At 49.6% G+C, this 23,579-nt stretch overlaps 2 protein-coding genes across 2 annotated transcripts; both read right to left on the bottom strand.

Annotated features, from left to right (window-relative positions):
- Positions 1 to 1,816: 1,816 nt before the first annotated feature.
- Positions 1,817 to 3,742, bottom strand: LOC127327314 (scopoletin glucosyltransferase-like). The gene has a single exon (XM_071823978.1). It carries the CDS (start codon positions 3,315 to 3,317, stop codon positions 2,373 to 2,375), a length of 945 nt encoding a protein of 314 aa, XP_071680079.1. The 5' UTR covers positions 3,318 to 3,742; the 3' UTR covers positions 1,817 to 2,372.
- LOC139834200 (UDP-glycosyltransferase 73C5-like) lies at positions 1,995 to 2,330 on the bottom strand. Its single transcript, XM_071824634.1, has one exon. It carries the CDS (start codon positions 2,328 to 2,330, stop codon positions 1,995 to 1,997), a length of 336 nt encoding a protein of 111 aa, XP_071680735.1.
- Positions 3,743 to 23,579: the final 19,837 nt, after the last annotated feature.

Here is a 23,579-nt window from a genome sequence, read left to right as displayed (position 1 = left end):
CGCCATGTTCCCCGGCCAATGGTCGACGCAAGGTACAAGCAGTTCCCCGTCGTCCTTCTCCCCTTCGATGTACTCGCCGTCGCCGCCTGCCATGTTCCAAGAGGGCGCCTACGTCCAACCGTCCAGGTTCACGCCGTCGCCGCCCGAGCTTGACGTCGGCAGCGGCGGCCAGTTCGAGGGCACCTCGCCGGCCCTGCGACGAGGGCCGCTCCCGTTCGGTGCGATGGCGGCGCCAAACGAAGAGGATATCCACGAGATGATCACCTCCGGCTCCATGGCCGCCGCTGCGAGCCCGAGGTTCTTCATGGCCGCCGCTGCTGCGAGCCCGGGGTTCTTCACGCAAGAGGAGGCGAGGGCGACGGCAGCTATCGCGGCGCGCAACGAGTATGGGGAGGATGTTGCCGACGGAAGCCAAGCCATCGAAGAAGAAGACGAAGAAGAAGAAGAGCCAACTCAAGCCGCCGCCAACCTGTCGAAGGGGAAGAAGAAGAGGAAGAAGGACTCGCCGCCTGCCGAACCGCGTATCAAATGGACGCCGAAGGAAGAGGAGTGCCTTGCCGAAGCTTGGATGACCGTGTCCATGAACGGCATAACCGGGGCCAATCAGTCGTTCGACACATATTGGTTTCGAGTGAAGCAGGCGTTCGACGAACGCAAACTCGTCGATCCATACTTCAACAAGACGAACATGAACGTGTACCGGGGAGACAAGGCAATGGCCACCCATTGGGGGATCATGCAGACGGCGTGCAGCAAATAGCACGGCATACAGGAGAAGGTCGAAGAACGGCCGATCAGCGGCCACGACTTGGAGCAAAAGGTATGCTCCGTCGACCCTGCATCACCGAGGTTAGCTGTGCACCGTGTACATCGTCGTGAGCTGACCCGTATCGCCGTACTTCTTTTCCCCAGCTGCGCCGTGCTTTGGACATGTACATGGACGACACCGGCATGCAGTTCAAGTTCCTGAACGTCTACGCCCGCCTCGAGAACTGCGAGAAGTGGAAGGAAACCCGCAAGACCCTCTCGAAGAGCAAGACCGAGCAGTACAACCCCGACGCTCCGGCGGCTGGCGCGGCGGAAGGGCGCCCTGAACTCGGCCAGAAGAAGCTCAAAGAGCTCAAAAAGACGGGCAATATCCCGCCGACAGGATGCAGGCGTCGATCGACAAGTGCTGGGCCGACTTGAGGACGCACGCCGACGGGAGGAACGACAAGTTCGACGGCAGGTGGAGGGAGATGCTCGCCAACCAAGGCGTCCGGATCGCCCTGCTGAAGACGACGGCGGCGGCGAAGAAGAGGAACACAGACTTGGCGTTCCTGATGGGCGGCGGCAACATTGAACTGATGGACGAGGAGACGAGGAATTGGTACCAGGGCCACCGCAGCGACATCCTCCGAGCCACTCCGGCCAGTCCTTCGTCGTCTCCGCCGGCTCCTACCTCGTCTTCCTCACCGTCTACCTCGTCGGCGCGCCCGCCGACGTCCACTGCCGCTGCTTCGTCGTCGACTGCCGCAGCCGCTCCGGCCACGGCGTGTGAGGAAACTGGTCCGTCGGACACCGCCGTGCCGGCCGGGACTGCCGATGAGCCTGTTTCCGTGTAATTTCCCTCCTATCGCCGATCTGTGGCTGATCATTTTGTCCTTTTGCCGATCAACTGGCCGTACTTGTAGCGTGGGACGACGGTTTGTTTGAATTTAAACTATGTCCTCCGAACTCCGGGTGGACGACTGGAAATACGGTACTCCTCATGACTTTATTTCGTTCAATCCGGCGGTTGTTTCGTCCGGATTTCGTCGTGGGCAGGCTAAACGAGTGAAGATGCTCTCACTTGTGAGAAGTAGTTTTGGGGCCACTGAGTGCAAAACGGGGAACTTACAAACACCGAAGATTGGATTAGGGTCCAGATGAACACTTTCTTACGTGATATCACCACGAATGACAGCTGAGAGCTCTACTCGGTCGGCTAGACTTGAACGGCGGCGACGATAGTTTCACCGGCAGACGGCAGTGGATGTGGATGAGGCCTCATTTGCTTGCATCAGATCGTTGATAAGCCTGCGCATATCACTGTGAGAGGACCCGCCTTCAGCCACGGCCGCGTGAGCCTTGACGGCGAGCTCCCGCGCCCTGACCCTTGCCGCCTCCCCTGTTCCTCCAGGCTCCAAGAAACTCGCTACGGCTCGCGCCACCGCCTCCGCCGGCACGGTCAGCTGCTCCTCGCGCCTCGTGCTCCGCGCGCCGCTCCACACCCTCTCGCCGATCTTGAGGACGTCCGTGACCAGCCTCTCCTCGATGAACTGGTCGAACACCAGCGGCCACGTCAGCATCGGCACGCCGGCCGCCGCCGCCTCCAGCAGCGAGCTCGACCCTCAGTGCGTCAGGAACGCCCCGATTGACGAGTGGGAGAGTATCTCGGTCTGTGCAGCCCACCCTCTGACGAGCATCCCCCTCTTCCCCACGCGCTCCTCCCACCCCGCAGGCGGCGCCCACCCGTCGGCCCTCAGCACCCACAAGAACGGCTTGCAGGAAGCTTCCAGTCCGAGAGCCAGCTCCCGGAGCTGATCGTCCGAGATGGAAGCGTAGGTGCCGAAGCATACGTACACCACACAACACCTCGGCATCGAGCCCAGCCAAGTGATACACGACGACTCACCGGCGGTTGCTCCGGCCGGTGGTAACGGCAACGACACTGGCCCAACTAAGTAGACGCGCTTCGCGTAGCCGTGCCGCGCGAACAGCTCGCAGTACTGCTGCTCCATGTCCAAGAACGTGTTGAAGACGATGCCCAAGGACCTGTCTTCCGCCGGACCGCACTGACTGAACTCGCCTTGTCTCTGCTGGCACCTCAGGAACTCCGGCAGTTCAGTCCTCGGGATCCGTATCTCTGGGCCTGGAAGCCTAGGGACAATCACCTCCTCCTCCTGGCAGCCGGAGTCGCCGTACGTTGTGCCGATGAGGTGGCGCATGGCGAGCGACGAGAAGGGGCCGATGACAGAGAACGTAACGCACGGCACGCCGAGCGTGCCAGCGACGAGGGGGTTCCAGAAGAAGTGGACGTCGGAAAAGACGACGTCGGGGGACCGCTGGCGGATGAGCGCCTCCTGCGCGGGCCGCGTCAGCGCCTCGTCGAGGGCCACGGCGTCGATGCGCCACGCGTCGCCGGCGGCGGCGGTGAGGTTCTCGACGCTAGCCGGGAGGCCTTCCACGTCCGGGAACGGGTAGGTGGCTATGTTGACGGCGCTGCTCGCCCTGGAGGCGCCGTGCCGCTCGAGGGCCGCCCGAACGATCGCGACGTTCGCCGGGGTGACGGCCATTGTAGGCTCGACGGCGTCGGGGCTGGTCGCGGCGAGGCGGACGGCGAAGTCGGTGTACGGAACGATGTGGCTGGTGGCGAAGAAGGGGATGAGCAGGATCCGCAGCTTCGTGCCGTGCTCCGCCGACGCAATTTCTGGATTGATTTTGTTTGGGGTTTCTTTTTTGGGCCTTCTGGCTTTGGACTTCGGCGTCCTCCGGCTGAAATAATGGAGTCAGCTCGGACAACAGTGAACTGAAATTTGTGGTGGCTACCAATTTTGTCGATGCCAGGAGGATAGGAGACACATAGGTCCCAGTACTTAAATGGCGTTGTTGTTTGCGAAAATAGCCGTACAGCTTTTAAGCTCTGGAAAAGCTACATCTCAGCAACAAATAGCTTATCTAAAACCTTGATTTCGTAACGTCACAAATTTTGTTAAACTGTGTAGGGACTTTCTGAAAGATTTTCGGTAACCATTTTGTAATTTTAGGAATTCATAATTTCCAAAGGTTTATTATTCTCTCCGATCCAAAATAATACAGTATCAGCTACACTTACTATAGTTCAGAGGAAAGCAGAGTCCCACTTCGTGCAACCTTCAGATTGAAAAGTCACATCTTGGAAAAAATATTGGCAGTGATGATTTCAACCTGGATAATTTCAATATCCCTCGTGAAGTTATGAAATGTCAATATATTTGAAGAGCTAGAGTAATCTATTTTCTTTTTCATGAGTTGTACTTTCAGTGTTATGTAGTTCCTGCCGAACTTGATCATGTAATAAGCTCCTGAAGAGCATAGTACCTATTTTGCATTAGTGTAACGTTTCTTAAATTAAATTCCAGAATGTTATTCCTTACTCCATATGTTTATGTTCGTTCCTTCTTAAGTTAATAATATGCCTTTTTTATAGAACAAGGTGTGTCAATTCAATGGAGGAAGAGGAGATATGTCTTATAGACAGTGCCACCACAAATACAATTCTTTGGGCGACGAAATATTTCCAGACTTTAGCTAAGAAAGCTGGAAACATTATGAAAATTGCCGGAAGCAATGCTCATGTTGTCGGTACTGGAATTGCCACAATAGTTCTCCCTATGGGTTCCCAACTAGTAATCAAAGGATGCCTTGTTGTATCCTGAATCAAAGTGGATCCTCCTAAGCTTGAAAGATATCCATGCAAATGGTTTCCATCTCAAAAAAGAAGTTGAGCACGATACTCTCATGACTATATTTAATGGTGAAAGTATAGAGATGGTAAACCTAGAGGGGGGGGTGAATAGGTTTCTACAAATTTTAATTCTTTCTTTGCAATATTAGGCTTTGCGGAATATAAAGATGAGCCTAATGCAAACTAGGTGAAGCAACCTATATGAGGATACAACTAACTCGAGCACGAAGGCTCTCACAGGCAGTTAAATCACAAGTAAGGAGTTCGGTTAGAGATAACCGATAGCACGCGGAGACGAGGATGTATTCCCGTGTTTCCTTGCTTTGCAACAAGGTACGTCACGTTTGGAGGAGTGGAGGTCCCACGAAGGATTCCCCGCGCCACGAAGGCTCACCCTATTCTCCGGAGCCTATCCCACGAAGGAATAGCTCACTCACTTGTGGTAGACTTTGAGGTAGCCTCCAAACATTCACAATCTTGCCCGGAGCAAATCCACAGCCCGGATGCTTCCGGACTCCTCTTGCCTACCTAGGGTTTCCAAGGAACCCTAGGAAGCAAGCTTCTCAATGAATACAAGGGGGAATGAGATTTGGCTTGGTAGAACAGTAGATCGGGTCCTCCTCTAATGATTCCCCGGAGGGATTTGAGTTTGGGTGGAGGAGGAGGGAGATCTGAGGCTTTTGGTGTTTCTAGCAATGGAGTATGAGAGAGAGAGCTCAAGAACAGCTTGTAGTGTAGTGCCTAACTGTTCAGAGGTAGGAGAAGACCTATTTATAGTGTTCTTCTAAATACGGCCGTTGGTCACTTGCCACATCAGCAGATTCTTCGAGAAACCCGGTCAACCGGATCTTGCGCCGGACAGGCCGGTCCACAACCGGTCGAGCCAGACCTGAGCCGGGCCGGCCGGTTTCCAACCGGAGCTGGGACCGGGACTTGACCGGGCAGGCTTCGGGCTTCTTGGATGTGGCCCGGATGTCACAGCAGAACCGGTTGCCGACCGGGCCGCTCGGTCGAGCGCCGGTCGAGCCGGGCCGTGGACCGGAGCAGCCGGTCCGAAACCGGGCTGGTGACCGGACGCGCGCCGGATGGCTTCGTTTCTTTACTGGATGTCGCCCGGATGGCACCGGTTCAGGGTCCGGTTGGCGACCGGGCTGCCCGGTGCCAGGGCCGGTCCGACCGGATCTGTGACCGGCCTGGCTCAGAAAAACTAGCTGATTTTTCGTCGAATTGGGGGGTCTCCCGTTGCCTTTTGTTCCGTTGCTACACCATCATACCTCTTTGGCTAATACCTGAAAGTCATCTTGTAGGCATGTATTAGTCCAAATACTCTAGCACGGTGTCATAGATACCAAAATAATGGATAAGGGTAAAATACCCTTACAATCTCCCCCTTTTTGGTATACGATGACAAACCGAGCTAGAGTAACACATAGATATTATGATAAGCTCTAAACCTTGATTCCATATAAGATATTACGACAGCTCCCCCATAATGTGTGCACTTGGAGAGTTTGCGTTTGAATGCAAAGTGCACCATTTGTGGAATATGAGAAGCTCCCCCAATATCTTTAGGAAACAAGCATGGTATGGACAAGTATATCAACATATATAAGCATAAAGCATGATTATCCATAAAGCATGATTATCCTAACATAGAGTAGCACACATAATAGTCGTCCATACATATCCATACATGAATTATTCAAAGTAGCAAATGGTTCTTGAGAAATCAAAGCAAATACGCACAAGCCATATAAAATCCAAATAAAGCAACTCCCATGGCTTGTGACAACGAAAGAACCCCGTAATTCTAGACTCTACTCTCTTCTCCCCCTTTGGCATCGGAACACCAAAAAGGCGAAGAAAAGAGGAGAGATGCTAGCGTCCCATCAATAGAAGTGGGGCACCGCGGATGGAGAGTTGCCATCACCATCCCCATCGTCATCCTCGTCATCATCATCCTCATCATCATCCTCTTCATCATCATCCTCATTACCGTCATCATCCTCTTCATCATCATCATCAGCAGGAGGTGCATGAGCAAATCTAGGAGTAGGACCACCAAAGTACAGAGAAGGATCAAAGTTCTGGAACATCTCATCAGTGAGAGGAGGCATCTCCCAGTCTTGTGCATGGACAGGCTCCAACTCAGGGCCAGGAGGAGGGATAGGCACATTCCTAGCAGCCATGAACTCATTTTGGCGCCTCCTTGTCTCTAGGTTCAAAGAGAGACTTTGATGTGCAACATCATGTGTAGTTTTGCACATCTGCCATAAGCGAGAGAAGAACCGTGCGACACCACGCTGTGGGCGACGAGAGGAGCTGGAGCTAGCATGGTCATGGCGTGCCTTGGACCGGCGCTCAGAAGGCATCATTTCCGGAACATCCGGGTTATCACCTTGGGCAGGGATTTTGAATGCTTCCATCCTGACCCGCTCACCTAAAACATTGAGAGGTGCGGGCACAACCTTGTTGATGAGCAGCTGAACGTACTGGGCAAGGTTAGGAGTCAACCTCTCGCGAACACAGCGCCGTAACTCGCATGAGATGAGATCACAGCCATCAATAGGTTGCCGGTGCTCGGGGAGACAGTAGTACATCAAGTTCGAGATGATATGCACGGCATTCACTTGTATCGCCGGACTTGTCGATGAGAGTCTCACGGAAGAGCTTGGCAAGTAAGAGGTAGGAGTAGTACATCCCGGAGATGGTGGGAGGTCCAGTGTGGGTTCCGGCGGATAGCAACCAGCAATGTCCCCACGGTTGAACTTCTGCTGAGAATATATCTTGAAGCCAAGTACGCCCTCCACCAAACCCCAAGGCTTCACGTAAATCAAGATAGTTGCAAGTGTATTGCTGTTTGCCCGTCATCCAAGTCATAGTCCGAGCTGCATCATCATGGAAAAAGACTGTGCGGTGGGAACCTGTCTCACCAAGGTTGGACAATAGCACCCATCAGTAGGTGTCAAGCACATAAGATCATACAACCCCATCCGCCTCAAGGTCGCAACCACAAAGCGGAACTTGGTGGCTTCATACATTCCAATGACATCCTTGATGGCCTTGGGCATAACAATGGTGCCTTTCTTCATGTACTCGCGGGAGTCATAGAATTCTTCCCACATGACTTGCTGTGTGTTGGTCCAGAAGAATTGATCTCCCCCTGTGTAAGTGGGTTCCTCAAAGCGATAGGGGTTGGACTCTCTGAGTCTTCTCCATGCCCCAATATGCACACTACCAGTATGGAAATCTGGCAGTACCTCATCGCCATCCTGTGCTGCCTCTTTATCTTTCCTCTTATTGGCAGATTTCTTGATTCGGCCTCCAGTTGAGCTGCCACCCCTAGTCAGAGGAGCACGACCAGTAGAGCGCCGGGGTGGAACCCCGGAGCTCCTCCCTCTCTTGGCAACATGGCCAGGGTTCGCTTCGATCCATTCATCACACGTGAATCAGCATAATAGGGAGAGGATAGCAAAGAGGTAAGTGTACATGTCATCAGCATATGTGAGGAAGCCAAAAGCATAGCCTAGGTTCAAGTGTCTCGACGAGATCATGCGAAAAAGCTGAGCAAGCCGGCGCAGGAGCCGGTCCGACCGGACGACAGACCGGACGAGCCGGTTGGCCATCCGGTTGACCGGACTGTGCGCCGGACCAGCCGGTCGAGAGGCCGGTCGACCGGGCTGTGGACCGGGTCATGCTGAGTTGTAATGTTTGCCCAGAAATTCGACATAAAATCATGCAAAACTCACAAACTTGAACATAGATTATACCAGGAGAGTGAACAATGTGCATAGGAGGGGTGTGACACTCTAGGTGGCATGAGGACTTACTAACCCTAACCCTAACCCTAACTTTTCTCAACTTTCCTCAAAAATGAGCAATGTGGGAGGGAAAGCAAGAGGGAGAGGGATAGGGAGAAAGATTTACCCGAAGACATTGTCCTCTTGGCCCAAGTGAGCAAGAGGAACTCGTGAAGAAGGCTTGAGGACCAAATCCCCACGATCTCCCAAACTAGCTTGAGAGGGACCAAATGCTTTGGTGAAGATGCTTGCGAGATCCCGATCTATGTTTGTGTGAAGTTTGGGGAGAATCTAGTGGTGGGAAGTGCCTAGGATGTGGTGGAGATGGTGGAGGCGGCGGCCATGGAAGTTTGAGAGGTGGGGGATAATGAGGAAGAAGATCCCCAAGGGGTATCCTCTTCAAAACATAACAGCCCGCACGGCCGGTCGGGAACCCGGTCGACCGGGCCAGTGACCGGACGACCCGGCGCACAAAGCCGGTCCGACCGGCCAAGCTGACCGGCCGAGACAATTTTCCCAAAAATGTGTCATTTTGCCTCGTTTTGCCCCTATTCTTTGTGTAAATGTGTGTGAGTGCTCATATGATGACATGTACAAATAGATAGATAGATGATGATGAGATGAGCATAGACATGGGATTGGAAAAACACAAAGTTCTCTAGGCATACCCATTGGAGTGAAAATGCAAACAAGATACAAATAGCTACAATGGGCATGATTCGAAGTATATCAAGAATCATAAGAGCATTTTGAAATAGTTTTTGCAATAAGATCATTTGGCCTTATATAGTCAAATCAAGTTGTAATGAAGGCTCAATGAGGGGCGGGGGATTACTCCCCCTATGTGAAAGCGCAAATGTCATGAGACCTCGAAGAGACATGCTTGGGTCCATATAATGACATTGGGTCTATTTATGTTGCACACATAGGTATGCATCATACCAAGACATGGTAAGATGACTATCCCCATATGTGCTATGCCTCTAAGCTAGATAGCAAGATAAATGCAAGAATATAGTGCAAGAAGTTAATCAATCCAAGTTTTTAGGATCAAGAATACCAAGTTCTCCTCTCAAGTTAACAAAGCGGGCTTCATCCAAAGGCTTAGTGAAAATATCCGCCAATTGGTAGGTTGTTCCCACATGAGTGAGATCAATATCCTTATTGGCAACATGATCACGTAGGAAGTGATGGCGAATGTCAATATGTTTGGTGCGACAATGTTGAACCAGATTGTTGGCGATCTTTATTGCACTTTCATTGTCACAAAGAAGAGGCACCGTACCAAGAGACACACCATAGTCTTTCAAGGTTTGCTTCATCCATAACAATTGAGTGCAACAAGATGCCGCGGATATGTATTCGGCTTCGGCGGTGGATAGGGCGGTGGAGTTTTGTTTCTTGGATGACCAACTCACCAATGACCGGCCAATAAATTGGCAAGCCCCGGAGGTAGACTTCCGATCAACCTTATCACCGGCCCAATCGGAATCCGAATAGCCAATGAGTTCAAAGGTTGACCCCTTTGGATACCATAGCCCGAGAGTAGGAGTGAGAACAAGGTATCTTAGTATCCGTTTGACCGCCATTAAATGGCTCTCCTTGGGAGCGGATTGAAAACGAGCACACATCCCTACACTTAGCATGATATCCGGCCTAGAGGCACAAAGGTAGAGCAAGGATCCTATCATGGAGCGGTATACCTTTATGTCCACATCCTTCTCACCGTCACATGAACCAAGTTGCCCCTTTACGGGCATGGGTGTCTTCATTGGACTTGCATTGGTCATGTTGAATTTCTTGAGCATGTCCTTCACATACTTTTCTTGAGAGATGAAGGTGCCTTTTGCAAGTTGCCTCACTTGGAAACCAAGAAAGAACTTCAACTCTCCCATCATGGACATCTCAAATTTCGTAGTCATCAATAGCTCAAAAGCTTTGTTATGATTGGGGTTAGTTCCACCAAAAATAATATCATCAACATATATTTGACATATAAAGAGGCCACCCCCTTTAACCCGCTTGGTGAAAAGGGTGGAATCGACCGTACCCATGCAAAACCCATCATGTAGTAAGAAATCCCTAAGGAACTCATACCAAGCACGTGGAGCTTGCTTGAGACCGTAGAGTGCCTTATGGAGTAAATACACGTGGTTGGGTCGGCATGGGTCTTCGAAACCCGGGGGTTGAGCCACATATGCGGTTTCTTTTAGGGGACCATTCAAAAATGCACTTTTCACATCCATTTGGTATAATTTGAAATTGTGGAAAGATGCAAATGCAAGCAAAAGACGAATAGCTTCAAGACGGGCTGCGGCGCAAAGGTATCCTCAAAATCCATACCTTCTATTTGGGCAAACCCTTGCGCCACTAACCTTGCTTTGTTTCGTATAACAATGCCATTCTCATCTTGCTTGTTCTTGAATACCCATTTGGTCCCAATGACATTGATGTGATGATCCTTGGGTCTCTCAACTAGAGACCATACTTCATTACGAGTGAAACACTCCAATTCTTCTTGCATGGCAATTACCCAATCCGGATCGACCAAGGCTTCATGTACCTTAAGTGGTTCAAAACTAGACACAAAAGCATGATGTTGACAATAAGTGATAAGTAATGCATGGTGTCTACGAGTTACCACTCCTCTTGAGATGCTACCAAGGACTTGATCCACTTTCATGTCACTTGCCCTTGTAGCGGCCTTGATCTTCCGAATGGTTCCTTCATGATCAATGAATTCATCTCTTGCTAGTACTTGATCATGAGGGACCACTTGAGCTTGATCATGAGTTGAGGATGTTTCTTGATCGTCATCATGATCTTGCTCCATGGAATGAGGGTCTTCTTCTTGTTCTTCGGATTGAGACTCATCTTGAGTGGAGGGTGGTTCTTGAGTTGCACTTGATGGTTCGTCTTGAGTTGAGCTAGGCTCTACTTGTGGCGTGCTTGAGACATCTACTCCATCATCTTGATCATCATTATGAACCTCCATGGGCCGGATGTGTCCAATGCCCATATGCTTGATGGCACTAGATGGATCAACATCATTACCTGCAACACATGGAACAACTTGCTCCACTTGGGAGCCATTATCCTCCAAGAACACCACGTCACAAGATACTTCAATAGTCCCGGAGGACCGGTTGTAGTATCTATAGGCGTGAGAGTTCTCCGCATATCCAACAAATATACCCTCTATGGTTCTAGTTTCAAATTTACCGAGCTTTCCTTTGTTGTTCTTAACAAGGCATTTGCATCCAAAGACACGAATATACATGACATTAGGCTTGTTACCGGTAAGGAGCTCGTATGGGGTTTTGTTGTGGAGGGGACGGAGGAAGAGCCGGTTGGAGTAGTGGACGGCCGTAGAGATGGCTTCTCCCCAAAAGTTGTGGGGTGAGTTGAATTCACTCAACATGGTTCTTGCCATCTCAATGATAGTCCGGTTCTTCCTTTCAACAACACCGTTTTGTTGAGGGGTGTATGGCGCCGAAAACTCATGCTTGATGCCCTCATCATCCACAAACTCTTGCATAGTGTAGTTCTTGAACTCGGTGCCATTGTCGGTCCTAATTGCCTTGATCTCGGATTCATACATACGTTGAGCTTTCTTGGCAAAGGTGATGAACTCTCTATGGGTCTCGTCCTTAGACTTAAGGAGAAAGACCCAAGAGTATCTTGAGTAATCATCAACAATGACAAGTCCATACTTGCTTCCACCAAGAGTATCATAGTGTGATGGCCCAAAGAGGTCCAAATGAAGGAGCTCCAAAGGCCTAGATGTGGTAACAATACTCTTGATGGGATGCTTCTTCTTGAGTTGCTTTCCGGCTACACATGCACTACAAACACGATCTTTCTCAAAAGAAACACCGGTTAGTCCCACAATATGCTCACCCTTTAGGAGTTGTTTAAGATTCCTCATGTTAACATGACCAAGGCGGCGATGCCACAACCATCCTTCGTCATGCTTGGCCGCCATTAGACATGTGGAGAAGGAGGGGCTCTCTTTCGAGAGGTCAACCACATAAAGGTTGTTCTCCACAAATCCAACAAGGACCAATTTGAGATTGTCACTCCTAAAGACTTGCACATAATATTTAGTGAAATATGAATTGTAACCGGCATCGGCAAGATGATATATAGAAAGTAAGTTATAGCCAAGGTGTTCAACAAGCATAACCGTCTCAAGGCACAAGTCCTTAGAGATTGCTACCTTGCCATACCCAAGTACCTTTCCCTTTGAGTTGTCACCAAAGGTAATGCTTGACTTCTTGTGGATATCTTCAATGAATTGATCAAGCACACCTTTTCCTCCGGTCATATGATTGGTGCATCCACTATCAAACACCCATTTTGGACCACCTAGAGGAATACCCCTACAGGATCAAGTAGAGGATTTAGGAACCCATCGATTAATGGGTTCCTTTGCAATGGCAACAATATCTTTTGGTACCCAAATTGAGTACTCTCTATAAGCATAGCCATTAGGAGGGCCAACATAGTTAGCATAGACATCACCATAATAATCAACAAATAATGCATAGTGATCGTTTGGCCCCGTGTGGGCACCACTAGTGGCTTTGCCCTTTGAGGCTTTGCCATTGTTAGTGACCTTCTTGTTCTTATCTTGAGCGGGTTTCTCCTTCTTGTAGTTGTTCTTCTTGTGAGACTTGGGAGTATATCCAAGTCCATACTTTTGATTGTTTGACCTTTGCTTACTCAAGAGGTCATCCAATCCCATCTTGTTCTTGGCGGTGGTGAACTTTGCAAGTTCCTTTGTTAGCCTAACATTTTCCTCAAGAATAGATGCTTGCTCACAAGAAGATTCATTAGGATGATAGTCAAGACCATATTTGGTCACCAAGGACTCAAGATATGCATTGGTCTCAACATGCAAAGAAAGTTCCTCTTGTAAACGAACATGTTCCTCAACAAGTTTAGCATGCTCACTAGTAAAGGAAATGGAGGAACAAGCAAGCTTTTCAACATCAATGGGATCCTTCATTGATCCAAGAGCCTTTTGTAGGATTCTTGAAGTAGATCATGATTCTCTCCAAGTTTCTTGAGCTCATCCTTGACAAGCTTGTTAGCTCTTTCAAGGTGGTCAAGATCCCTAGTGAGAGAAGCATGAGCAACTTCAAGTTCCTCCTTTGAAGCATTGAGCTCTTGGGTCAATAATTGAGCCCTATCAATAGTTTCTAGGTCCTTAACTTTATCAAGTTCATAAGTTTCAATTTGTTGCTTAAGGCCTTGAGATATGCACCTTTCGGTTTTTAGCTCTTGTCTTAGGAGATTGAATCTCCGTTCCTTCTCATTCAATTGATATTCTAATTCCTCAATGGACTCATCCTTTTCTTTGAGTGAGTCCATCAAGAAATCAAACTTGACAAGAGCTTCACCACGAAGGGTGCATCTAACATCATAGAGTTCCTTAAGCATAGTTAATTCTTCTTGATCTTCGTTTTCATCATCAAGAACACTAGATAGGGAAGGTGGAGGTTCCATTACCTTGGTTTCCCTTGCCATAAGACAAGAGCCAATGATTGGAGAGGAGGGAGAGTCATCGGAGTCATCATCTTGAGTTGTTCTTGCCATGAAGGAAGAGCCAACATCATTCTCCGTGGAGTAATCTTTGGAGTAGTCATATGTGAAGAGTGACCCGGGCTTAGAGTATGCTAAACCGGCCACTCCGGCCTCCTTCTCCTCATCTTCCTCTTCTTCATCGGACAAGTACTCGGCCCCAACAAAAGCTCTTCCCTTGTTCTTCTTGTACCGATCGTTGATTGGGTTCGGCTTCAATCTTGGCTTGACCCCTTTGATGAACTTTGGCTTGTCTACCCTTTTCTCATAAGGGCACTCATTTGCAAAGTGGTTATCTTCATCACAATTGTAGCAAGTTCTCTTCTTCTTCTTGTCATTGAGGAGCATTGGGAACTTTGCCTTGTACTTCTTGGCAAAGAAAGCAAAGTCGGTAGCAATGTCACTAGTTGAAGTCATCTCTTCATCTTCTTCAATCTCATAGTCTTCTTTGCTTTCATGGTCGGCTCTAGCTTTGAGAGCAAGGTTGTGTGACGCTTCATGGTTGTGTGAGGCTTCATCAACACGGTTCATTGCCTTGAGCCTCTTCCCGGCTTTGGCCATGCTTTCATTGGCGGCCACATAGGAGACTAGATCATCGGAGTTGAGATCGGCACTCTTGGTCATGATTTGCAAGTTGAGTCCAAGGTTGGTGTCTTCTTGTTTGACGGCAATCATAGCAATGACCTTGGATTTTATGAAGGCTTCGTTCATCTCAAATCCGCCATTGTACTTCTCAACACCAAGTCCCTTGACCCTTACTTTCGTAGCACCAAGCCTAGCATAGGCATCAAATATGGATTCTCCATCTCGAATCATGAATTGGTAGGCCTCTTGCTTTGCGGTCTCATAGAGAGCTGATTGGATCAAATCGGTTCCCTCTTGTAGTACTACGATCCGATCCCACAACTCTTTAGCGGAGACAATGTCATCGACTTGATCAAGAAGCTTGCGGTTGATGCCACTTCTAATCTTGTCACGTGCGGATGCATTGAGTTGACGGTTGTAGAACTCGGTGGATGTCAACCGAGTGGGATCTTGTGGCTCCGGATATCCATGAACAATGAGCTCCCATAGCTCCACACTGCACTGCGAATATGAGATTCCATAGCAGATTTCCAATGTGGAAAGTGAGTTCCATCGTAATGGGGAACGGTCCCACTATGGTTTATATGAGGCATGGGTGAAGTGTTTCTAGGATAGTTATAGTTAACATCATGGTAGGACTCCTTAGTGACCGAAGCCCCACTAGAAGTTCCACCCATTAGGTTCTTAAGCATGGCAGTCATTTCTGCCATTTGGTTTTGTAGCTCATCCTCCTTTTTCTTCTTCTCGGCCTCATATGCCAAGAATCTAGATTTCATCTCTTTAACCGAAAGGTTAGAGTCTTCATCTAGACCCTCGAAGAGTTTATCCATCTCACTCTTAAGGCGGTGAAGCCCTTAATAAGAGTCCAGGCTCTGATACCAATTGAAAGTATAGAGATGGTAAACCTAGAGGGGGGGTGAATAGGTTTCTACAAATTTTAATTCTTTCTTTGCAATATTAGGTTTTGCGGAATATAAAGATGAGCCTAATGCAAACTAGGTGAAGCAACCTATATGAGGATACAACTAACTCGAGCACGAAGGCTCTCACAGGCAGTTAAATCACAAGTAAGGAGTTCGGTTAGAGATAACCGATAGCACGCGGAGACGAGGATGTATTCCCGTGTTCCCTTGCTTTGCAACAAGGTACGTCACGTTTGGAGGAGTGGAGGTCCCACGAAGGATTCCCCGCGCCACGAAGGCTCACCCTATTCTCCGGAGCCTATCCCACGAAGGAATAGCTCACTCACTTGTGGTAGACTTTGAGGTAGCCTCCAAACCTTCACAATCTTGCCCGGAGCAAATCCACAGCCCGGATGCTTCCGGACTCCTCTTGCCTACCTAGGGTTTCCAAGGAACCCTAGGAAGCAAGCTTCTCAATGAATACAAGGGGGAATGAGATTTGGCTTGGTAGAACAGTAGATCGGGTCCTCCTCTAATGATTCCCTGAGGGATTTGAGTTTGGGTGGAGGAGGAGGGAGATCTCGAGGCTTTTGGTGTTTCTAGCAATGGAGTATGAGAGAGAGAGCTCAAGAACAGCTTGTAGTGTAGTGCCTAACTGTTCAGAGGTAGGAGAAGACCTATTTATAGTGTTCTTCTAAATACGGCCGTTGGTCACTTGCCACATCAGCAGATTCTTCGAGAAACCCGGTCAACCGGATCTTGCGCCGGACAGGCCGGTCCACAGCCCGGTCAGACCGGGCCACAGACCGGGCCGGCCGGTTTCCAACCGGAGCTGGGACCGGGACTTGACCGGGCAGGCTTCTGGGCTTACTGGATGTGGCCCGGATGTCACAGGCGCAGAAACCGGTTGCTGACCGGGCCGCTCGGTCAGGCGCCCGGTCAGACCGGGCCGTGGACCAGAGCAGCCGGTCCGAAACCGGGCTGGTGACCGGACGCGCGCCGGATGGCTTCGTTTCTTTACTGGATGTCGCCCGGATGGCACCGGTTCAGGGTCCGGTTGGCGACCGGGCTGCCCGGTGCCAGGGCCGGTCCGACCGGATCTGTGACCGGCCTGGCTCAGAAAAACTAGCTGATTTTTCGTCGAATTGGGGGGGTCTCCCGTTGCCTTTTGTTCCGTTGCTACACCATCATACCTCTTTGGCTAATACCTGAAAGTCATCTTGTAGGCATGTATTAGTCCAAATACTCTAGCACGGTGTCATAGATACCAAAATAATGGATAAGGGTAAAATACCCTTACAAATGGATCTGAAAAGAAAGTGACTGAAAAACTTCCTTCCTTGGCATCAAGTTGGATCCTCCTAAGCTTGAAAGATAAGTTCCCTCATGAGCGCAACTCCAAGCTCAAGCCAAGAGGAGATGGCCCCTTCAAGGTCCTCAAACGCATCAACAACAACGCTTACGTCATCGACATACCGACATCCAAGTACTTGGTGAGCAACACGTTCAACGTCGCGGACTTGTCACCCTATCATGGAGATGAGGAGGTGCAAGAGTCGAGGTCGACTCTTTCCCAAGGGGGGGAGATGATGTAGCCCCGCTCACCGTCGTCGCTACACCAAGACCAACAAGTCCCCCAAGTGGACCGATGACACGAGCCCGAGTGAAAGCTCTACATGATGAGGTGAACTCGCTCCTCACCACCCTTGATCTTGGTACCCATTTGGATGGAATGCTACCTCATGCCGATGTGCTATGTGTCATTAGGTACAAGGCGCATCAAGACCACGGAGAGGAGGACAAGCCAAGGTCAAGGGAAGGAGAGAAGCAGCTGGACATGGAGATGATCATGAAGCCGAAGCCGACGTCGCTCGAAGCGCTCCAAGGAAGAGACGGACGCTGGCCGGTCCAGGACCCGGTCAGACCGGACCCACAACCGGGTGCCCCGGTCACAGGCCCGGTCAACCGGGCGCCAACCGGCGCAGCTCCCTCGTACCGGACGAAGACCGGAAACTTCGCAGATTCCCGGTTTGCGCCCGGTCAACCGGACCCACGACCGGACAGCCCGGTCACAGGCCCGGTCAGACCGGACCCAAACCGGATCTGACGGGAATGACCCACCAAACTGCCTTAACTTATCCATTCGCATACCTGTTCGCCCTTGCTGGCCATGTGTGCCTATATAAGTAGCCTGGACCCCTCCTTTACCCCTTAGACTTGTTTTGAACTCAAACCTACCTTTGAGCTTAGTCTCCCTTGGGTATCATCCCTCTGTAATCAAGGCACCTTGGTTGTTGATTTGGATCTTGTTGAGTGAGATTCTAGTACAAGTTACTCTCTCTCCCTCACCAAGCTCTTCTTCTCCAACCCCAATCTCTCTCCGGGAATTCTGCCGCGTGCCTCTTCCTCGGAGATTCTATTGGCGTGGTCCATCGAGCCACGAGGGTAAGTATCGGGTGTATCGGGTTGGTGTGCGTGCGTGAGTCTCGGAGTTCCTCGTGTTCGTCGCGTTCTTCGTGTTCTTCGCGCTCTCCCACCTCTTCCCTTGGATTTCGGGGTCAAGCTGCGAGATCGGGCCACTCCCGGGGTCTTAGACCACATCATATGGTATCAGCAGCTCTTGGTTACCGCGGATTTGACCCTCCACCCACCCGATTTCGTTTCTAGAAAATTTTCCAAAAAATTCCCAAAAATAGCCCCAAATTGCCTCTTGACCGATCTGTGATTTGGTTGCGTTTTGAGTGGTTTTGGTCCGTGGATCTGGTGTTGTTGTGTTTGATCTATTATTTCCCCAACTTTGAGCCTCCAATTCCATCGTTTCCCGTCAATTTGCTCTTTTGGATTTGGTTTGGGGAAGAATAGGAGAGAGAAATCTCGAAATCGTGAAACCCGGTTGAGAACCCGGTCAACCAGACCCAAACCGGACGAGCCAGCCCAGAACCCGGTCGACCGGGCGGCAACCGGATCCTCCGGTCCTCGGTCCGGTCCAACCGGACCCCAGACCGGGCGCATCTTCGCGCCCTCCTTCGAGCTCGATTTCCGGCGATCACCACCACCACCACCACCACCATCATCGCAGGTATAACTTGCAGCTTTCCCCTTGTAACCCCTCTTCCTTTTGCGATCTATCCCATCGAGCATTGCTTGTTTAGTGTTGCGAGACATTGCACGTGGCCCCGCATTGTGAGGTGTGTGTGTCGTGTTGAGTAAAGCATCCAAGCAAACACTCGTGTGGCACGATAGCAAAAGCGAGGCTAACGCTAACATAGTGCGTCAACAAGCCCCAAAAACACAAAAAGAGTGTGAGTAGCACCATACATCCATACATCCACATATCCATACATACAAAAGTGTGCAAGTGCCACAAAAGATACAAACGAGTGCAAGTGCCACAATATACAAAAGAGAAAAAGCTTTTAAGCAAAGAGAGATAAGAGAAGAGAGGCCGCGTGTGAATCTTGTTGTCTCTTCCTTTGCAACCGAAGCTTTGGCTCTCCTTGTGTTAGTGTGACACCGAGCACTTATACATACACTTTTCCGCTCACTTTTGGTTGCACTAACCCCGCTTATCTCGTGTGTGTGTTCCACAACTTTTCCGTGTTTATAGTGATCTTCACATTGACATTTGGATTTTTGGACCTTACCCACTTTTAACAACATACTCGATCTTGGATTTGTCTTTTGGCTTTCCACAACACTCGCCTAACACCATATTTGCTAGCTTTTGCGTGTGGTTTTGCGTGTGTCCCGATACACTTGATCTTGCTTTTGACTTGGTGGATTGCCTCAATACTATCTTACCTTGGTAAGAGTGCGAGGTAGTCTCCTTCCACTAACATACACAACATAGTTCTTGTCTTTCCATCATGGATAGGAACGGAGATAACACAAGGGATGAAGAAATCCTCCGCAACACCGAGAGGTTGGCTACTCAACACAACCTATGGACGCAACGACAAGAGTTCAAGGAGCAACTCACCCTCTTCGAGACGCGCATCGATGAGCAATACGATGAGGTGGCTCACAACTTCTCCGCCGTGAACCAAGACTTGGCTCTTCTTCGTGAAGCTACGGACAACTTGAATGGCCAAATGGCGGCCAATGATGCAAACATGGAGCGGCGCATGGATAGCCTCAAGCGCGCCATCACCAACTTGGGTCGACATCGCCGACACCGCTCTACTTCATTGTCATCAAGCTCGCCACAAGATTACTACTCTCATGGTGGCCTTTCGTCCTGAAGCTCCTCTTCAAGGCATGAAGACCATCATCGACCTCATCGCCCACAAGCTCGTCATGAAGACTCTCGCTCCAACTCTAGGCGCGGAGAAATCCATCGCCATGCTCGTCCACATGAGCGTCCTCCACAAGACCAAGTCCTCCAACAAGATCGTCACCAAGCGGATCGCCATGCCCACCATGGGCGTGACGGCCAACCCCAAGACCAAGGTCCTCAAGATCCACCTCGACGAGACCTCCGGCGCCATCCTCGCCATGATAAACGTGGAAGAGGAGATCCACCACATGATCAAGATGAGAGAGCCAACAATGAGCCTCGTCAACAACCTCGACAAGATCTTCAGCAACATCACCGTGAACCAAGTGAAGCTAGTGTTCAACTCCAACGCCGACCCAATGCTATGGTTGGTCGTCCAAGATTTCCTATCCCACCTCAAGCCGCAAGAGATGAAGGCATCCGTCCTCGCCGAAGAAACTTAGAGGATGAAGAGAACATGTTCGGAAGGCTCAAGTTCACCATGCCAAAGTTCAAGGGAGAAGAATATGCCGAGGCCTACCTCTCATGGGCGCTCAAGGTTGACAAGATATTCCGCATCCACAACTACTCCGGTGCCAAGAAGGTGGCTATGGCGTCTCTTGAGTTTGAGGATTATGCAAACACTTGGTGGGAGCAAGTACTCACTCTTAGGGAAGAAAAGGGTGATCCTCCAATTGACACTTGGGAAGAGATGAAGAAAGAGATGCATGCTCGCTTTGTCCCAACTCACTACATGACCGACCTCTTCAACAAGCTCCAAAAGTTGAAGCAAGGCACCAAGACCGTTGAGGAGTTCTACAAGGAGATGGAGCTCACTATGATGCGAGCCAACATCCAAGAGTCCGAGGAACAAACCATTGCTCGTTTTTTCAATGGCCTCAATTACCCCATCAAGAGAATTGTGGAGTTCCAACCATACTCCAACATGGTTGAGTTGGTCCACCAAGCATCGAAGGCCGAGCGCCAAGTGATTGAGGACATCAAGTACTCCAAGGCCAAGACCTACTTCTCCTCCAAGCTCGCTACATCAACTCCTCCTACTACAAGTGCCAAGGCCGACGCATCCTCTACACCATCCAAGAAACCGACTATCCAAAGTCGTATGAAGCAAACGGTCTCCTCCACCGCCTCCTCTAAGGCATCCACGGGACCCTCTAGTGTCACTTGCTTCAAGTGTGGCACCCAAGGTCACAAATCGTTTGAGTGCAAGAACACCAAGGTTATGATCACTATGGAGAATGGTGACATCGAGACGCTAGATGAAGATGAATACGAGGCCCTTGTGCAAGCCGCAGTGGAAAGTGAAGAAGCTTATGAGCAAGAAAGTGGAGAAGATCCTCTCTTATGTGAACATGACCCAAGTCCCTCGCTTGTGGTCACAAGGGTACTAACAACACAACATCACGCTATGGAAGAATAACGGTGCAACATCTTCCAAACCCGTGCCGGAATTGGTGGAAAATCGATCAAGGTCATCATAGATGGTGGAAGTTGCCATAACCTTGCAAGCACCGAGTTGTGTGAGAAGCTCAACCTCACTCTCCGCAAACATCCTCACCCTTACCATATCCAATGGTTGAGTGACAAGGGCAATGTCAAGATACAACATACCGTCACCGTCAACTTCAAGATCGGACCTTATGAGGACACTATTGAGTGTGACGTGGTACCCATGACGGTGTGCCACATGTTGCTTGGCCGCCCTTGGCAATATGACAAGAAGGCTATACATGATGGACTCTCCAACACATACACCTTCAAGGTCAACGACAAGAAGTTTGAGTTGCGCCCGATGACTCCTAGCCAAATCATCGCGGATAATGCGAAGGCTTTAGCGAGGGCACAACTCCGCACCCACCATAGTGAGATGAGAGGAGAGGGAGCGACCCACCACAAAGATAGTGAGCGCCACAAGCCATATATGAGTGAGTCAAAGAGTGTCCTTCTAACCACCAAGAGTGAGTGGTGAGAGCTCCAAGAGAACCCATCCACCATGTTGCACTATGTGCTCATATGCAAAGGACCATCGTCGGCGACTAACGACTTAACCAACATTCCTTCTTCTTTGTTGTCTCTTTTGAAGGAGTTTCAAGACGTCTTCCCCGACGAGCTCCCTCATGGACTACCACCACTTCGAGGCATAGAACACCGCATCGACCTCATACCCGGCGCTCCGCTCCCAAACCGTGCCGCCTACCGCACCAACCCCGAGGATACAAAGGAGATCCAACGTCAAATTCAAGATCTCCTCGCCAAAGGGTACGTTCGCGAAAGCCTTAGCCCTTGTGCGGTTCCCGTGATTCTTGTGCCTAAACCGGATGCGACACAACGGATGTATATGGATTGTCGCCCCATCAATGCCATTACCGCCATCCCATTCCGTGTTTAGATGACATGCTTGATGAACTTAGTGGTGCCACGATTTTCTCTAAAGTCGATTTGCGTAGTGGCTACCACCAAATCCGCATGGCAATTGGTGATGAATGGAAAACGGCATTCAAGACCAAACTCGGTCTCTATGAATGGCTCGTTATGCCTTTCGGTCTTTCCAATGCTCCATCTACTTTCATGCGCCTCATGAATCACATCTTGCGTCCTCTCATTGGCAAGAGTGTGGTTGTCTATTTCGATGATATTCTCATCTATAGCAAAAGACTCGAGGACCATGTGCAACATGTGAGAGAGGTCTTATGCATCTTGCGTCTTGAAAAGCTTTATGCCAACCTCCCTAAGTGCACTTTTGCTCAAAACAAATTGGTTTTCCTTGGCTTTGTGGTTTCCGCTAATGGTATTGAAGTTGATTCTTCCAAGGTAGAGGCCATCCACAATTGGCCTACTCCTACAAATGTTGGTCAAATCTGAAGTTTCCATGGACTTGCCGGTTTCTATCGCCGCTTTGTGAAAGATTTTAGCACCATTGCTTGCCCTTTGAATGAGCTTACCAAGAAGAATGTTCCGTTTGTTTGGGGCAAGGCCCAACAAAATGCTTTTGATGAGTTGAAGAAACGCCTTACCGAAGCTCCTCTTCTTGTCCTTCCAAATTTTGCAAAAACTTTTGAGATTGAGTGTGATGCAAGTGGGCTTGGTATTGGTGGTGTTCTTATGCAAGAGGGCAAACCCGTGGCATATTATAGCGAGAAGTTAGATGGCGCACGCCTCAACTATCCTATATATGACAAGGAGCTCTACGCTTTGGTTCGTGTTCTTGAAGTTTGGCAACACTATCTTTGGCCTAAAGAGTTTATCATTCATTCCGATCATGAGTCCTTGAAATATTTGAAAAGCCAACACAACTTGAACAAACGACATGCAAAATGGGTCGAGTTCATTGAGTCCTTCCCATATGTGATCAAATACAAGAAGGGCAAGGACAATGTTGTGGCGGATGCTCTTTCCCGCAAAAACACCCTTTTGCTTACTCGTTTGGATTTCCATGTTTTGGGACTTGAAGAGATCAAAGAACTCTATCCTTCCGATTCTTTCTTTGCTCCCATTTTTGAGAAGTGCTCCGTTGAACGAGGAGTGGATGATTTCTATTTGCATGATGGCTACTTGTTTAAAGCTAACAAGATTTGCATTCCCGAGTCTTCGCTTCGAAAATTGCTTTTGCAAGAGTCACATGGAGGAGGTCTTATGGGTCACTTTGGACGTGACAAGACACTCGCGATGCTATCCACTCATTACTATTGGCCAAAGATGAAGCGAGATGTGGAACGCCTTTGCCGCCGGTGCACCACTTGCTTACAAGCTAAGTCTACCTCCAACCCTTATGGTCTTTACACTCCATTGCCTATTCCTTATGCACCATGGACCGATATTAGCATGGATTTTGTTCTAGGATTGCCTCGCACTAAGCATGGTCATGATTCCATATTTGTGGTAGTGGATAAATTCTCTAAGATGGCTCATTTCATACCTTGCCACAAGAGCGACGATGCTTCACACATTGCTTCATTGTTCTT

Source organism: Lolium perenne, chromosome 1, assembly GCF_019359855.2.
Source record: "Lolium perenne isolate Kyuss_39 chromosome 1, Kyuss_2.0, whole genome shotgun sequence".
In the NCBI taxonomy this organism is placed as follows: Eukaryota; Viridiplantae; Streptophyta; class Magnoliopsida; order Poales; family Poaceae; genus Lolium; species Lolium perenne.
Note: the sequence above shows the minus strand (reverse complement) of the source record. Positions and strands in the feature narration are given on the sequence as shown.

Coding starts and splice junctions, on each gene's coding strand:
- LOC127327314 (XM_071823978.1), bottom strand. CDS start 3,317: ATGGCCGTCACCCCGGCGAACGTCGCGATCGTTCGGGCGGCCCTCGAG.
- LOC139834200 (XM_071824634.1), bottom strand. CDS start 2,330: ATGCTGACGTGGCCGCTGGTGTTCGACCAGTTCATCGAGGAGAGGCTG.